The 18,733-nt window shown below is 32.6% G+C and overlaps 1 protein-coding gene across 1 annotated transcript; it reads right to left on the reverse strand.

Moving 5' to 3' along the window:
- Positions 1 to 8,227: 8,227 nt before the first annotated feature.
- Positions 8,228 to 15,451, reverse strand: LOC131603957 (translocon at the outer membrane of chloroplasts 64). The gene is made up of 13 exons (XM_058876436.1): positions 15,129 to 15,451; positions 14,880 to 15,032; positions 14,633 to 14,757; positions 12,772 to 12,897; positions 12,209 to 12,391; positions 11,862 to 12,006; positions 11,411 to 11,579; positions 10,654 to 10,788; positions 10,251 to 10,451; positions 9,520 to 9,647; positions 9,395 to 9,446; positions 9,092 to 9,161; positions 8,228 to 8,695 (listed from the first exon to the last, which is right to left on the reverse strand). Exons 1-13 carry the CDS (start codon positions 15,338 to 15,340, stop codon positions 8,613 to 8,615), a joined length of 1,782 nt encoding a protein of 593 aa, XP_058732419.1. The 5' UTR covers positions 15,341 to 15,451; the 3' UTR covers positions 8,228 to 8,612.
- Positions 15,452 to 18,733: the final 3,282 nt, after the last annotated feature.

The raw sequence follows: 18,733 nt of genomic DNA on the forward strand, positions 1-18,733 counted from the left end.
GTGAAACTACTATTAGTCCATTGACCTTGTATTGCTAAAGCTTGGTCTCTTTTTATTAGACTTGTTAAGTATTGTTAAAGCTTAACCTTTTAAAAAAATTGTTGAGTATTGTTAAAGCTCAACACCAAAAAGATTTTAGCCACTTTGGCCCCCTTTTTATTTTCCTTTTAAGGGGAACTACAAAAGCTCTGACTTCCCTTTTCTTTAAAAGGGGTATGTATGCCTAAGATGTGATGTCTTATCGAGCTCACTTTCAAAAAATTCTTCTCCCATCCCCACACTCTTTTTAAAACAAGTTCACATATGATTTTCAAAATAAATGTACACAAAGACAATAACATTTTCAAAGAGTTTCCCATTGGATACCATGGATATGAGGGGTGCTTAAAACCTTCCCCTTGTATAACAAAGTCTCCGTACCTAAATCTCTGATAAGTTTATTAGTTTTGATTTTAAAAACTTCTGTGGGGTTTATTCTCTCTTTCTCTCATTCCTTTTGGAAACAATAAAGCGTGGCGGCGACTCTGTTTAAAACAAATGAGCTAAGTCTTTCACATGGCTTTAGTTTCACCAATTTCACCGCTACAAAAAAATGGCGACTCTGCTGGGGATGTTGATCAAACTATTGGTACATCTTTAGAAGGGTTGACCCAATCTTTGGTTATGTTATTGAATTTATTTTTGTACATAACTTTTGTCTTTTACTTTCATATGTGTATACTTGTTATTTTATTGGGTTATATTGGGAAAGGGCTTGATTCCCCTTGTGGTGAGATAAATCCTAACCCGGATTAGAGTGCAACTTATGATAGGAGATGTTATAATCAATTTGATCTCGCGGGAGTAATCCCAAAGAAGTTAATTTGAGATCCATCGCTCATTGGAGGCCTCATCCTCATCCTCATCCTCACATGGAACCCGATCAATTAGGAACGCTCGTATAATCCTCCGCGGATAACGATTACGATCATGCTACATAAAACGATCTCAATCTCTACGGTGCTCCCCATTCGGCGAACAACGTTAAGTCATTGCTTCTGGTAGAAACAAAGACTCGGGGGGCTCCTGTTCTGGTCTGGGCCGAACAGGCCCAACAATTATCACTAACGAGTAGGCCCAATCCTTGGGTTGAGGCCGAGCAGGCCCATTCGTGCTCCATGCCCAATAACGCACACACTAGCCGTTACAAGAGCCAAGTCCACATGCCCACTAAAGAGCACATGGTCAAACCCACTAGCGCAGGATTCGGGAAAATCCCTCCGAACCCTACGCTCTGTCCACCCAAAATGTGAGTCACTAGATAACTCAGCCCTACCACGTAGGATTCTGGCAGTTTCCTAGCACATGGGTCTCTAATGGATCCGACTCAATTAGGAAATCTTGGCCCAGCGCTGGAGGCTATAAATACCCTCTTTCATTAGAGGGTCAGGTATTCAGTATTCATTCTAACTCACCTTTTATGTGCTTGCTCTCCTTGCTCTCAAACTTACTTTAGCATCAGAGTATATTGCAGGTACACCCCCCAATTCGTAGAAGTCCAATACGTTGCAGGTCACAATGATCCTTCTGATCAGGTAAGATCATTTATATTAATAGTCTAGTGATGACAATTTTAATTGTTTATAATCATTTTTGCCATAACTATTATAAAAAAATAAATACAAAATTATATGAGAAGTCGATGATATTTAAGTTATATAGCAATATTTTTATTTGTATTGAAAATAATAAAATCATGTAATTGTATTTAAATTAAAAAAATGCTAGAAAATGAATATTTATTTATATGAATATAAATTGGAGTTTATTGATTTCGAAAATAACTAAGTAAATTTATATTGTCCCCACTATGTAAAATTTTTGGTTCCGTCCCTGGTCGCATGTTGATTTTCCCAATTCCATGGGTTTTTCATCATCACCCACCTAAAATGATAATTCTTGATGCTTTGACATCAAACCATACATTTATTTATCTGATCTTGGTCTTTATTGTAGCCCTGTATGCCAAACTTTTGTGGAAATTGCTAAAGGAGAGAGAATTTGACTATAGAATGATTTACCGTTGTGACGGGATGTCGTCAACCCAATTGGATATTTATTGTTGTTTTAATGCTTTAGTGGCTCTCTCTGGAGGGGTTGCTGATTTCATTTTTCCACTCTCGTTGGAATTTAGTATAATTGTAATGTCATGTGCCATTAAGCTCACAAAATTCTCCAACATGCTTAAGGCAGGCTCATGCTGACATGTGATTGTGAATTTGTTTTTTATTTTCTAGGTTGTCATTCAATACTTTCTCGATCAAATGCATCAACATAATCCATATGTTAATATTGATTAGGATCCAAAGGTCAAAGACATTGGTGACACTATCGCTCAAGTCTTTGTTGGTGCTATTTTTGGATGTCTATTGGCCATTTTGCCACTTGTTGAGTATTGGTCAAACTCAATTTTATCCATTTTTTTCACTTTGATATTGGTTGATTCTAGGATAGTGATTGTTCCATTTTTTTGTATTCAATCTTAGTTGATTCTAGGATAGTAATGATTCTATTTTATGATTCTATGATAGTGATGATTCCATTTTTTTGTATTCAATGTTGGTTATTGATAGTATGTGATATTTTCTCAAACTTGTATTCAATGTGATGAAATACTTTACATGCAGAGAGAAGTTTAGCAAACTTAAATTGCTTTTAATATTCAAGATGATTGAAGTTTAAGCTATAGTTATTACTTTTGTATTTGTTGCTTAGATATACTTTAAGGGTTAATAGTTATTTATCCCCTGCCATATAGGGCGTTTATGGGGGGAAAATCCTATAAAAAAAAGTCACATGGATGACCCTAATATTTTAAAAAAGTTACTCTTAAAACCTTTCCCAGGTCAAGTCATCCAAAATGCTAACGTGTCATTATTTTTCTATTTTTTTTAAAATGTCACATGTGTTTAGTCATTTATGGAAGGACGTGTTTACCCTCATGTTTGTTTTTAACCTTATTCTTAAAAGCTCCGACATGTTGGGTGGAATCCCTAAATTTCCCTCTCCCTCTAGCGTATTATCTCGTTTCCTCTAATCCCTAATTCAAATTCTCCTTCCTAATTCTCTTTCCTTGTTCGTCTTCCTTGCTCGTCTTCTTTATTTATGACATTCACTAAAGATCCATAAAAAGTCAGGTTGTTCACGGTCAAGCATCTCCGGCATAGATTCAAACGGCAGAAGAACTCCTAAATGTGGTTATAATCTCCCCATGAAGTTGTTTGTTTCAAAATCGGTTGCAAATCATGGTAGAAACTATTGGAAGTGCAAGTTTTGAGGTAAAGAAGATGATTGTGAGTTACTTATTTGAAATGATGAGTTTTTTTTTTTGTGAAAGTTGTGCAAATACAGGTGGAGATATGTCAGAGCTTTTGAAGCAAATGGACAAAGAAATTGCGATAAAGATGGATGAATTGAAGAAAAAGGTTGAAGGCTTAAAGAAGAAGATGAATTTTCTGATAGTTGTAATTAATTATAGCTGTTAGAACAAGAAATGTTCTGATCAATATTCTTAGTTTTGATGATAACATTAAGTATGAATTTTGTATAAGACAATGTGGTACTCTAATCCTTTAAGTTTTCCATTTCAGGAAATATATAAAGAGTATGTACAAATTAGCATTCAGAAGCACTGACCCAGAATATTCTGGATGGCTTCATTAAAACATGCTCTGGTAAGACATCAGAAGATGGTCCTGCAGAATCAGAACATGAACTGGAAAGCATCAGAAAAATGGTAGTCATAAGTACAAGCTCTGAAGCTTTGATGGTATCACGCTCAAAGCACTTCAAAGTCAGAAGACAGAAGATGCTCTGCACCAAAGCTGATGACTCTGATATTCAAACGTTGTTATCTACAAATCTGAGTCCAGAAGAAAGTACAAGATGAAAGGTTGTAACGTCAAATCTCTGACTGACAAAAGGAACGATAGAAGATACAAAAGGCAAAGTCAGTAAAAGAAGCAAAAGCATGGCTCCAGGTAGTTGACAAAAGTGTGAAACATTAAATGCAATGTTGTACTATTCACGTAAAGCATTAAATGCATCCCAACAGTCATTTCCTCTCAAGCGCCTATATATAGAAATTCTGATCAAAAGCAAAACACAAAACTTGCGCAAAAACATACAGGCACGCTGTCAAATTCAAAAGCTAAAGAACTTCATCTTCAACCTCACAAACTTTGTAATATCTTAGTGGGTGTTAAGTATTAGAACTTAAGAGAAATATCACAGTTGTGATTACAGCTTTATTAGAAGCAAATCTAAACTCTTGTAAACTTTATTTTACATTGATTGTAAAAGAATTCCTAGAGTGATCAGGTTGTAATCAGGATACTCTAGAAGACTTAGAGGGTAAATCACCTTGTCAGGGGTGGATTGGAGTAGTTTGATTAACAACGAACCAGGATAAAAATAATTGTGTTGATTATTTTTATCTTCCAAGTTTTTGAGTTACACTTATTCAACCCCCCCTTTTCTAAGTGTTTTTCACTCCTTCAATAGCTAGTTGTTCTTTGTGTTAGGGTTCATGTAATAGATAATAGATTTTTGTTATGTTTTGAATTAATCGAAGATAATTTGTAATGTATTTGTGTTATGTTAATGAAAATTGTTTTACTATGTTAATGGAATATGAAGCTGTTTACCAATGATTTCTGATAAACAAGCGCTAGTCTTCCAAACTGTTTAATTTGGTAACTTACAGGATCGACTAGATTGATTCTAGGACATGTATCTCAAAGTTTTAGTATTCTCTAAGTTCATTTCATAAGTGGTCATGTTTCTGATTTATGAATAAGAATAAGAGTCTTCTATAAAAGAAACTATGTATTGTCTAATGATTAAGAAGAAACCTTCAACTGTAAAGTATAAAAGTTGAATCTAAATGGGTTGTAAAGATTATAAAGTGTAGGAAAGTAAAGACTTTGACAAAAAGTAAAAGGGCTGATTGAACGTTTAAAAAAAAAGTAAATGGGGAAACACTAAAATTAGTAAAACCATAAATGACTTTAGAGTAAAGAAAACAATGGTGTTTTCATACATACATGATCAACAGACTCTTTTCTCTCGCGCCAGTACTTTGAGTATTTGAGTGATTTTTATATACAATGTGTGAAACACACAAATCTTAAAACTTAAGATTCCTATTTATAATGATTCGACCCTAACGGTCTCTATAGAGATGAGCGCCACGTTTGACATTTCAAACGAAAGATCTTCTGATGATACCACGTGTTCTTCTGGCGAATAGACGTAAGTTCAAATTTCAAACTCTTCTCGCTCGAAGTCCTTTTTGAAACCATCCAACGTATCTGTCGAAGCATACTTCTCCATATTCAAGATTTTTCACTTTACACACTTGAAGTTGTATTTACTTCGACGTATCAAGTCTTCATACGATAAAAAATCCAAAAAAGAAATAGCTTCTATAAAGCCATATTTCAAGCTATTTTAGAATATGATGTTCTTAAACCTTGGTCGAAATTCCCAGCTAACAAATTTCCCCAAATAAATGTTTATTTCGAATGAAAGTAGAAATGGACATTTCTTGTAATTCTCCAAATTTCGATCAAAAAACCTTTTAGTAACCTTCATATCATGACGTCACAAGCAATTATGTCTTGCTTCTTGAAAAGCGTCTTTTCAAGACGTGTGTGCATCAGTTATCATCGTGAGCAACAACTCCCAATGTAATTCATTTGACAAACTTCTTACCTTCTCTTCCAGGATCGGAACACGTGTCCCATTACTTGAGTGAGTTGTAACCACTTCCTTCTTCATTCTTCACAATAAAATCTTTCTTCTTCATTTCTCTATATTCCTTTTTAGCAATCACTCAGGAAAAAACTCACTCTTCTTCTCCTGCGTTCCTTTTTCACCAAAACTCCATTAAAGCTTCAAGCTTTCTGCAACAATGTCTCCCAACAAGCAAAAGAAGTCTAAGAGTGAGAATGTAGGAACCTCCAAAGGTTCAACTTCTCAAAACGTCCCGAGCAGCAAGCTTATTACATCTGGGAATCAAGAATTCATCATACTCTCAAACTCACACAAGAACAGAAAGCAATTTATGCTTCACAGGTTCTCATCCCTTCTTCACTTTCTAGAAAAACCTTAGGATTTTTAGGGCCTTTAATTGTTGTTGGACACTTAGAGAAATATATAGATTTTTTCATATTTATCATGTTACTAAACCCATAGCAAACAAATTTAACCCCCTACAAAGAATCTTGAGGATTCTGTTAAAAAACCAGCAAATCCTCTAAGGATAAATCTGTTGAAAGTTCCTTGAAACCCAAAGTAGCTAGAGTGCCCCTTCAGGTAGATTATATCATTGATAATTTTAGACCTTTTTTATCTTGCCCTACTTTGGATAATCCTACTTGTTCTGGCTTAATAAGGTTGAAAAGAAGAAAAGCCAAACCTGAAAAGACCTAGGAATCTTCAACTCAATTCAAATGTCGAAACTAAGTTTTAGTTATTGTCAATTTGTGCTGCTAGCATCCATTTACTTCTGAGATAGCACTTATAATACCTTTCATCTCCCTTGTAGGATGATAACTTCAACTTTCTTTGACATAGCTGTCATAACTGGACTTCCTCATACTGGGGAAACCTTTGACCCTTACCTCAATTTTGACAATACAATTGACTTTAATGTCAAAAACGCATTCTTTAGCACTTATATCAACCTTTATCATGTCGAAGGGGAAGATGTCTCTGATGTTAAACACATAGCCTTCTTAGCTTTATGGCTATCAAGTTCGTTTTCTGCTGTAAGTCCTTACAAGTTGCTAGGAGATACTCAACCACTTCCTTGTATTGCTATGTTTTACCAAAATAAAACATGCTAGACAAATGAAAACAAAAGAAATAAATGTATCAAATTTGAGAAATTGTGGACAAAATAAGAAAAATATCTCATTAAATTGGATAAACTTAGATAAGAATATTCCTAGCACTAACACTCATATCATTCATCAAAAATATGCGATATCAAAAATACGTAAACAAACTTTTTTATATTTTTTCCTAAAACTATTTTGATTAATGAATTGCTAAAGTTTAATTAATACAATTTAAAATTTAAACTTTGGTTAATATATATTTTTAGATAAAAAATTAATATGTATGATACTAGTTAATCATATTTATAAAATTTACGGTTGATAAATCCTCAAACATAAAAAAAATATTAAATAATAAAATAAAATTAATTAATATATTTATAATTTAATGTCGGAACATAGTTAATAGTGTGTATTTTATTAATTAATGAAGTAGTGAAAGAGGTTAATAAATTATAAGTAAAATAATTAATTCATGATTTACATTTTTGTGATTAATACAAGATAATATCTCAATGCACCTCATAAATCTCTTACACACCGCACGAAATTTTATTTTTGCCCCTACTTCCATAGATGCACTTTCGGAAACACTTTTTTGATTTTCCCAATTAATTGAGAAAATCCGAATGCTCCGTAGACACATCTACAAAACACTCTTTTCAAACTCTTTCGTAGATGTAGCTACGGAATATTTGATAAGCTTAATTAATTCGAGATTTAATCCCAAATTAGGAAAAATCTCAAATTTCACTATGTTTTAACTCTGTAGATACACCTTCGAAAAAAACTATTTTTTTGAAAAAAATACTTCCGAAAGTGCATCTACGAAAATACAAGGACATTTTGGCCAATTCGATGGTGCATAAGAGACTTGTGGAATGAAATGAAAAATTGTCTAATACAATTGTGAAGTTAGTTAATGATACAATCTTTAATCTTTAATCTTGTATATGTATTATAAAATAAATTTTAAAAATAAATATTTTAAATAAAAAACAAATTAAAAAAATATAATAATATTTAACCATTTAAATTCGGATGTAGAATTGCAAAGCTGTACTTTTAATACTCCTTATGTGTGAAAATTATGAGAGAAAGAGGGTAAGTACCATTCTTTCATTGTGAATGGTTTAACACATACTCACCCATTATCATCTGGGGATTGCTTGGTTTTCTTCTTATTTAGTGTGCATCATATTGTGTAAGTGATGTGCAGAATATAATGCAACTTTCAGAATTTTGCATGCTGATTTGTAGTTTGAACTTTTCCACTATGTAAAGTACTACTACGAAACAAAACATCTTGCATCTTAAAGCCGGCAGCAAATAACTGAAAGCACTAACAAATAAAAGTACTTGAGCAAAGATTAAAATCCAGTGAAGAAGTACTAGTACAATGTATTTTTAAGAATAAATGCACAGCTGAATCCTGAGCTATTACCAAGACCATTCACCTCACTTGACTGATATTACAATTCTAATATATTTACCTCGAACAAAATTGTGATTCAATCTGGTTTTCAGGTATGAACTACCGAGCCTCGAATGATAAAAGAATCAATATCATCTTTGTAGAAACCACAAGTCAAATCGCTCGTGTATGATTATTGTAACTAGAAACTCATCAATCATCTCAGGGCACAAATAACAGCAGCATGTATCAGCGGTAGCACCCAAAGAAGACCAATTGTTTAGCTCTCAAATCTTGTATTCCCAATTATTTATCTACTGAAATAGTTTCCTCAACCTTTCAGCAGCAGAAGCAGCCCTTTTGTTGGTTGGCTCAAGTACAAGGGCATATTTAAAATCTGCAAACCAAATTTCGCATGTCAATATACCCGAGTTCTTTTTGTGATGGTAAACACCAAATTTCATTGCAAACAATTCTAACACTTAAATTTTTAACAGTCTTCCAATCATCAGCAAAACATGATTTTTGAGTTACCATAACAAAATAAAAGAAACACTAGAAGCCCCCAAACAGAAATCGATAGATCAAATGTATCCAAATGAGTGAGAGTCAAGTTAAATCTTAAATTTTAGATAGTGTAAAAACCAGGTGAACTGAACTTTACCAAAAAAGAAATGTGTGGCTAACCATGCTAGCAGTTCATAGCTAGAGACTGATTCTCGATTTTGAAACCTCTTCAATTTTCGTGAAGAAATGAAAAATTGTAAATAAGTTTGAGAATAAAATATCTTACCATCAATTGCTTCTTTGTAGTAGCCTAGCATCTCTCTAGCTGTGCCTCTGCGAAAGTAGGCCTTCACATTCTGTTTAAAACAATAATGAAGAAAGGAATTACCGAATGCTCTTGGCTATCGTTCTAGAAAATTATTGAACTTTGTATGAAGAGTAAAAATTGTATTCATTTATACAACTCAAAATGTCTATATTCTTCACAACTGAATACAAATTCAATTACTAATTTTCATCTAACATAGCCATCAATCAAAATAATGCAACAATGCTTCCAAGGATAAAATTCTTTGAAGATAAAAGTCACCTTTTTATCAAAACTTATTGCTTTTGTACAATCTTCCTCAGCTTGAAGATAACTGGATTAACACAGAAAAAATCCATTAGTTTGCAGGAAACCTCAAGAGAAATACACAAAGACTGACACACTACCTGCCCAGTTCTAGAAATGCTTGAGCCCTGTTACTGTAGTATGTTGCGTTACTGCCACAAAGTTTGATAGCTTCAGTATAGAATCCAACGGCTTTCTGCCACTGCTTATCTTTGTAGGCTTGATTTCCCTGAATCATTGAATTATGAATCCAAAAATAATGAGTGAACAAAACAAGCACAAAAGGAACTGAGAATTATCGGCCAAAACTATCAGATGCATCTTAATAAAAAGGACAACATAAATTATAGGGGAAGGTCAAGGAAAAAAAAATTATAACATGTCAAAGAAAGCATCAACCTTTTGACATAAGAGATGCTTATGGAAGGAACAAAATTTAATGTTAACTCGAATGCATGGGATGTCCTCCAGGAGAAAGTAAAAGCATGCCATCTTCGGAATTTATGAGCTGTTTGCAAAGTAAATGTTTCTATGTATAATGGTGGGAGGACAAAAAGAGAGACCATAGATGCTTGACATTTAGATGTATACATGTACCAAGTAACTGTTGTAATAAACCAAAATATATGCATCAAAATTAGCAGCATCACACACATTCGACACAAATTGGAAAAACTAACTACACTTGAACCCAAGAGACACGCTGAGAAGTTTGTGGGCTACGAATTAAAGATAGTTATGATTTTATAACAGTATAGTTTAAAATGTCACTGGTGTCTGGTGATTTAGAACTATAAACATCCCAGTTTTTCTGATGTATTTACAGCAATACCTTTTCTTTTGCAATCTCAGCGGATTGTTCCTTGCTGACAACACTTTTTGATGATTTACTTGGGGCAGCAATATCAACCTGCTCTTGGAGAACTGTATACATGGTCTTTAGTGTGTCAAGCAAAAAGCGATCACCACCATGCCGCGCTATCAAGGATACTGAAACAGGATTCTTGTCATAAAATCCCAACGGTATTGTGACCTGAATGGATAAATTAGGAGAATATGAATAAAAGATGAATTACCACCGTAATTGCCAAATATTTTACCCATTAGAAACAGAGCAAAGTAGTAAATTAAGTTCTATCACTGATGAAAATTAAAGAGAGTGCAATGATGTTGATGGAGGAAACAAGTTTTTTTTTAAATATAACATTAGGCAAGTTTAATGACGAAATCTTTACCTGACAGCAACCTGATATGCTAGCAATACTTAGCAGGCTCAATGCACGGCTCTGATAATCCTGGGATAGGATCTCCTTTCCACCTAATTTTGGAGGAGGATCAGCTACAGTAGGGATCACCAAAACTCCTTCGTCCTTAAGAGCATTAAAATGTATTAAACTCAGAACAATTATGTTTCCCTTTTTGGAATATAAATTACTTAAAAACTAAAAGAGAACTTTATAAGAATTAGTCTATTCAACCATAAACATATCCACTTTCGTCCATAGAAGAATTTTCTGCATGCTTTCTGAAGTATTTTTTCTATTATTTTCAGTATATAATTTAGAATGGTTTCTTCCTATTCAATACCCAATGTTATTTTAACTTAAACAACCACAATTATAAAATTTGATACCCAATATTATATTCTTTATTTGTCTGTGAATATATTCTTGACAATTTTTATAAAGAAAATAGGATAGGAAACAAAATTATTGGCATTTCATACAATGGCAATTAACAATGCTTCATTCACCACAAGTCTGCTGAAATTCAGTGCAGCTTTTAACTTGATAACAATCATATTAAATTTCACCAACTATGATATGTGAATGCACTCATCTGTTTCTTTAAGAAAGCAATAAGGATAAACCACTAGTAAAATAAAACGCTTTAAAAATGTAGTTCAAATTAGAACGAGGCAGCATGAAGATTGACTTTAAAATTTAAATCAAAAGGATTTTAGATATCTAAGGAGCATAGTAAAATGATTACCTTCAAAAGTGAGTTTACAGCAACACGCAACTCACTTCTAACAGATTTAGAATTTTCAATCTCTACTTCAGACACCTCATATTTTTCATGCAATTGTGCTGAAACAGCTGGATGAAGATCAGGTTTTACTATGCTCATCCACTCATTATGTGTATGATCAAATTCATGTCTGCACAAATAGAATGGCAAAAAAATGAGCATACTATCATTCAATTTGAGGCTTCCGCAACGGTCATAATACAGAACAGGTACAAAACAAGTAAACCCACAATGTGGAAGACTAATTAAAAGAACTAGTGAAATGATAAACTACAGATAGATCAAATCAAAACATAACAGAACAAAATAGATGAATGTAAAACAACTCTACCAAATGATAAGTTGAAAAAATTGCCACTTTCATTCGAAGTTTGAAATAAAATTGCAAAGTACAATGATATTTCCAACTAACCTTTGTAGAAATTGCATAATATTGGCGAGCAATTTTAATGAAGAAGATTTTAGTACGCCATTTGATTTTTGGATGGAACAAGCCTTCAAGCTGGGAACTTTAGAACTTATATAGTCTTCAAGATTAATATGCTTCAATACTTGCTCTGAAGATAATTGATATTAAAAAATGAACAGAAAGAAACATGGTAAAAACTAGCGCAAGTTATTAAAAAAAATATAGTAAAAACTAGCGCAAGTTATTAAAAAAACATGCCAACACACAAACTGAGGTAAGAGCTATCAATGATAACCAAAATGATAAGGATAATATTAAACTGCAAAGAAGTACACCGCAAAAGAACATACTTCCAAAAAGCTTCTCAGTAGCTTTGATCACCACTTGAGAAGTCCTGTCAAGAGGAACATTTAGGTGTTGAAAACAGTCATCGGCTATAATTATTTGCCTGGGATTGCGTTGCATTACAAATGGTGCTTGCAAAAGTATATGCCCAACTCGACGCAATATATCAGGATCCTTCGCAAACCAACCTGAAAAGAGCATTTCAGGGGTAAAATCAGTTTCAAAACTGAAGCAGATGGTAGAAGTATAGCATCTGTATATAAAAGCTTAGAAAGTGCCAGCAACAATATGAATAAATTTTAATTAAAACGGCTGTAAGAAAACACCGGCTTTATCTTCTTTCTAGTATGGTTTAGTTCATTTTGCGATTTTGAGTTCAAATATTTATAATCAAAATATTCCCAAAGAAAGCATCTACAAAATTCCCTACAAATTTAAGAAGTCCAAACTTGCACTTGATCTTTACACCATGCAAATATACTAACCATTCGAAGTAAATATATAAAGCGGCAACTTAAGCATAGAAGCCCATATATGAAACGAGAATAAATAATGGAATCAATCATACCAACAGTGTCCAGACTTGATGAAACGGGTATGATTCCCATATGAGAAACAGCACCATGTGAAGGTCGAAATCCAAGTATCCCACAGAATCCAGCAGGTACTCTCACACCTCCAGAAGTATCAACGCCTGTAATTCACAATGATGTATCGAACACATGTACATGTAAGCATATTGGTGACATGGAACCAGAAAGTTATAAATATACACGAGACATTTGAGTTATATTTGTCTGTGCAATATGTAATTTCATGTTTTGATTACCTTATTCTGAAGTCATGAAATCATTGCAGCATCCCAAGACAGAAAACTTATTTGCACAATCAATTAAACATTTAAATGTCTGGATTTAAAGTACATTATAAACATTTGAGTTATCCATTCAACAACAACAGTGTTTTCCTGTAGGGTCAACAATACGAATTGAATGATATTTTAACGCCTCGTCAAGAATCATGTTTGATGATAGATCTTTTTAATCTGAATTTCTCTTAATGGTTCAACTTATAGTTTATTTGGTGCCACTTTATTTCTTACTATTGGATTATCCTCCATATTTGTCTTCTCTACCAACTTTTGTACACGGAGAACTATCATGAGTTTCTTTAAAATGGTTTCATTCCAAAATCTAATCTTATCATATTTTGTATGACCGCTCATTCATCTCAACATTTTCACATATGCAACATTAAGCTTAATTTCTAGCTATCTTTTTCACCACCCAACATTCAATCTCATACATTGTAAATTTTATTTTTGTTGGTAATATTTTCATTTACAACTGTAGTGGCCTTTTGATATCACAAATCATCCATCAAACATTAGGATTGGAACTTGGATATCATAGGGTGCCTCAAATCCCACATCAAGTAGTATGGCTTGCTCGGTGGAGTATTTAAGTAGCTTGGTCCTTCCCCTTGTTAGGTTGAGTTTTTAGAAGGAATAAATGAGGTTTGTCGTCTAAAAATAAGAGGAAAACCTTAGGGACCGATCTATCTTGTCATTAAATATACTTGGGGCCATTTGGACCATTGGGATGTCGGGACTTCACGAAAACCCAGAGTTTTATGAGTGTTATTGTTGCACATTCAATACTGATACATTATTTACGTTCCAAATCTGAATTAATCCATTCACCCTTTTAAGAGCCCATAGTTCATATATCCCAACTTCCTGTCACTTTGTAATATGGTATCAAACAACAAAATTGAGACCAACGGACAAATTGAGAAGCAGAGGCATGTGCAAAGAAGAAAACCAGACAACAGTCTGCTCAACAAAAGAAGAAGATCCTTAACAGGTCAAATTCAGTGTGTCAGTGAGTTCAAATTAGTAACATATGTGTATTGATATAGCCAGATTCAGTTGGGATCTACTCTATACGGCTGATAAGGCAACATACATTGTTTTGAATTTCATTTGAAATAAAAAAACATACTATATTTTCTGCAAGCATGTTTGCACACTATAAAAAGTCCATGCACAAAAAATGATTTCAAAATTTGATTTTTAAGTAATTTTTGTTTCTTTTATCTAGAGTTTATTGAGTTTAAGAAATTTAAATCCATTCACCTCTTTCAAAAAGTTCAACTTTTTGTGAATGAATTCTAAACATTTCTGGGAAAAAAAACATTCAAAAACATAGGTTTACTTAACAATAAAGATTAAAAAAAAAACATTCAAAAACATAGTTTTACTCAACATTAAAGATTAAAACTGCTTGCATGATAGTTTTGACGGAGTAAAAAATGAGATTATGTTATAGTGACAGAAAAATGAAATCAAATAATTTTACAGATACTTGAAAACATATATAACCAAAAAAATCAACAAATATCAATTGAAAGGATAAGAAGAAGCTTACCCAGAGAGAAATCAACAAAATTAGCAGCAACAGCTACGGCAGCACCACTAGATGAACCGCCCGGTACCCGATTAGGAACAGCAGGATTTGTAGGTGTTCCAAAATGCTTATTTTCGCCACTAATACTGAAACAATAAAAACAAACAAGCAATTATTATAATTGTTACAATATGATGGTGATAAAATAAAAAACGAATGAAACAGAGTAAAACCCTAGGTAGGTTTTTTTTTTTGGAGAGTAACCAACCCATAAGCGAATTCATCAACAACGGTAGTTCCAATACAAGTAGCACCAGATTCAACAAGAGCAGAAACAACAGGAGACGTAGAAGAAGCAGGCTCATGTGTCTTTTCCCATTCCGGATGCCCAAACGTCGATACACGTCCCTCTACATCAAAACTGTTGAACAAAACAAAAATCAAAATTCACATAATTCAAATTGAAGAAAACTAATAGTAACAAATTCAGATTAGGTTATTAGAAATGAAAGCATACATATCGGAAATGGCGAAATTGAGGGAGGTGAGATGGTGGGGAGCTTTGGGAGGAGCGGGAGGCGGAGGAGGAAGTAACTTAAGCTTTTGGATAAAAGCGCCGAAATCTTCTTTGACAGCTTGTGTGAGTTTTCTGGTGAGAACGTAAATTCCGGCTAAACCCAAACCTAATATAACCCATAGTTGGCTCGACGGAGAAGCCACAGATTTCATGATAACTTCTTTCCCAGACGCCGCCTCGAGTTGTTATGAGTTTTATCTATCTATAATCTGTCTAACCTCTACTACGCTATCTCTTCTCTTCTATCTCCTCGTACTAAGTACAAACCTTGGAGGTGTAAAATATATAAATTAATTCATTTGAGTTTTATTATTAGTATTACCGACCTTCACTCCGTCGCTTGGATTCTTTTATTTTGTTATCTATATCTATTAACTATAATAAAAATGTTATTTATAGTTGAAATTTATAACAAAATAAAAATGTTAATTGATGAAATTTATTAAATATTAAATTTATTGAAATTTATTAAATATTAAATTTATTGAAATTTATTATATTAATTGTTAATTTAACATTTTAATTCAAAAGTATATTATTCTAATAAAATATATTTCATCTTTCACATAATAATTGTCATATTTATAAAATGGGGAGAAAAATGGGATGAGTAAATTGGGCCTAAGCATAAAACCATTATACAAATTGGTTTGTATAGGAAGGAGACTTATGACCGCAAATGCGGAATGTGTTGTTACAACATCCTTATTTTTTGAGTTAGTACCTGTTGACATAACCATGACCAATGCAAAGTTTATATCCTGGAATAACTATCTGAACACCAATATTTTCCTTCTTGTTAACACAAGTTTTGCTTAAGGACAATCAAAGGTTATAGTGTGAGAGAGTTTGATAACACCAAAACACACTACATATTTGACTTAAGATGCACATGTTTTATTATTGTTTTTTCTTTATTTTTAGTGTTATGTTGGTGTTATGTCTGTGTATCATGCATGGTTGGAGCATTGAGTAATAAAGGCCAAAGGCTAAGCTTCAAGAATGCAATTTTTAACAATTCATCAAAGAATAATGCTAAAAATAATGATGATACAAATCATCAATTTGGTTGATATTTAGGCATTGTTGGATAGATCATTGAATAAGCTTTCCAACACTTCAAACCGGGTGTAAATCAGAGTTACGATTCTCAAGTTATGGCCGAAACAAGATCTCAAGTTGCAGCAGAGTGGGCTTTAGGGCAAAATTGTGTATTTAGGGCAAAAAAAACACATATTTTCGGTATGGTTTTTGGGTATTTGTTCCCTACTCCATCAACCTTCATTTTTTGGTCCAGAGAGCTTAGAAAACAACAATGGAACTTGCATCTGAATGATCTAAAGTCGAATTTCTCATTGGTGTTGACAAACCAAGAAATGATTGGTTCTTCTTCTTCTCTTTTCTCTGTAATCTCTATTTGTTGGAGTTTGTATGTAACTTTACCTTAATTATATGTATATTTATCGCTCATGGTATTGTGTAAAATCTAGTTTACAAATCAATATTGATGTTTATCTTTATTTTTGCTTTGTGCTTGGATTTGAGTTGCTTTAGACATAAACTTATCAAATCTTGTTCTTGAATGAATATTTGCTAGGTCCTAGACTCTAGAGATAGATTTAGGCTTAATATTCACTTTGGGTATCGACTCCGTGTTGATTGAGTTTCGCGAGACATCACCAACGAGATCAAAATGGATGATATCTCACTTTGCGTTAGATATAACATCTATGTGAGTGGTACATGATAATATTGACGAGTGATTTAGGTTGAGTACAACTGGGTAGTAAGTTTAAGTATTTGATATGGTAGATGAAATGCAGATCCGGTTGATGTGATAAAATACAAGAATGAAGTTTTTATGTTAAAAAGTTGATTGAGAATAGAAATTTTTTTAAGGGCTTTGAGAGTGAAGTTAATTTTAGCATGAAGAAGAAGATCATGCAATGTTTTGTTTTATCAAATTTTCCGCTGGTCATTTTCGGAGATGCATCTTCGAAAACATCACTGAATGATTAATTAAAATGATTCAGAGAATAAAAACACCATAAATAAGTACACGAGTACTTCATAGATGCATCTCCGAACATGCCAAAATAATATATGGAGATGCATCTCCAAACTATATTTTGTTCAAAATAGGATGAATACCAGAAAGATAAAGTCTGATGTGATTTTTTGTGCGTACGAAGATGTATCTCCAAACATAAGAAATATATTTTTGAATTTCTATAGAGATGTAAGGCACGCACTAGGGGTGTTCATGGTTCATGAACTGCATTGAACTGAACCAAATTAATGGTTCAATTCGGTTTTTGAAAATCATTTTAATAAAAAACCAATTAACTGATAAAACAATTTCAATTCAGTTTTAAATTAGTTCATAATCAGTTTGTATTTATAAACTGATTTATATTTAGTTTTTAGTTATAAACTAGTTAAAAATTAGATTTATTTTATAAAGTGTTTCAATATATATATATATATATATATATATATATATATATATATATATATATATATATATATATATATATAAATTAATTTTCAAAACCATAATAGATCCAGTGTAGTGTATAAATTATTACTATTTTCTTTTTATTTTATTTTCTATGAAAAATTTGTTTGTTAGTTATAACATATAAGTGAAAGTAAATTTTTTACGGTTTTGCAAGCGATAGTTTATGTATTGATACTTTATAGATAATTTCGGATAAATTTCTTGTGGCTACGGATCCACTTTTTAAATTGTAAGGGGCTTTCTTGTTAACTTTTACTTAGATATTCTATATGAATAAACATTTTCTTGATTGTTGGCTCTAGTTATCGTTAATTCAATTCAATAATTGATTATCATACAATAGAATAAAGCAAAATGAGTATTTTGACAAATTTGTCAAATGTCAACATTTTAGAGAGTATTATATTTTTGTTATTCTTACTATAGGAAAAATTTCCATTTATATCAATCTAATTAAGATAATTATTAATTATTTGTTATTAGATTAAGTGGCATATAATATATTGATGCAAATAATTGTTGGGCCTTTGTGTTGAATATATTGTAGGTATTCATGCATGGTTGGAGCATTGAGTAATAAAGGCCAAAGACTAAGCTTCAAGAATGCAATTTTTAACAATTCATCAAAGAATAATGCTTAAAACAAAGATGAGAAAAATCATCAATTTGGTTGATATTTAGGCACTGTTAGATAGATCATTGAATAAACTTTTCAACACTTCAAACCGGGTGTAAATCAGAGTTACGGTTCTCAAGTTATGGCTGAAACAAGATCTCAAGTTGCACCAGAGTGGGCTTTAGGCAAAATTGTGTATTTAGGGCAAAAAAAAAACACATATTTTCGGTATGGTTTTTGGGTATTTGTTCCCTACTCCACCAACCTTCATTTTTTGGTCTAGAGAGCTTAGAAAGCAACAATGAAGTTTGCATCTGAATGATCTGAAGTCAAATTTCTCATTTATTGGTGTTGACAAACCAAGAAATGTTTGGTTCTTCTTCTTCTCTTTTCTTTGTAATCTCTATT

This window comes from Vicia villosa, linkage group LG5, assembly GCF_029867415.1.
Source record: "Vicia villosa cultivar HV-30 ecotype Madison, WI linkage group LG5, Vvil1.0, whole genome shotgun sequence".
Taxonomy (NCBI): Eukaryota; Viridiplantae; Streptophyta; class Magnoliopsida; order Fabales; family Fabaceae; genus Vicia; species Vicia villosa.

Bases quoted from the DNA above. Each gene is read 5' to 3' on its own strand.
- LOC131603957 (XM_058876436.1), bottom strand. From the start codon at position 15,340: ATGAAATCTGTGGCTTCTCCGTCGAGCCAACTATGGGTTATATTAGGT. The intron at 14,758-14,879 runs GTTGGTTACTCT...TTATTGTTTCAG, and splicing joins GTTGATGAATTCGCTTATGG to TATTAGTGGCGAAAATAAGC. The intron at 9,447-9,519 runs GTAGTGTGTCAG...GTGTTAATCCAG, and splicing joins GCATTTCTAGAACTGGGCAG to TTATCTTCAAGCTGAGGAAG.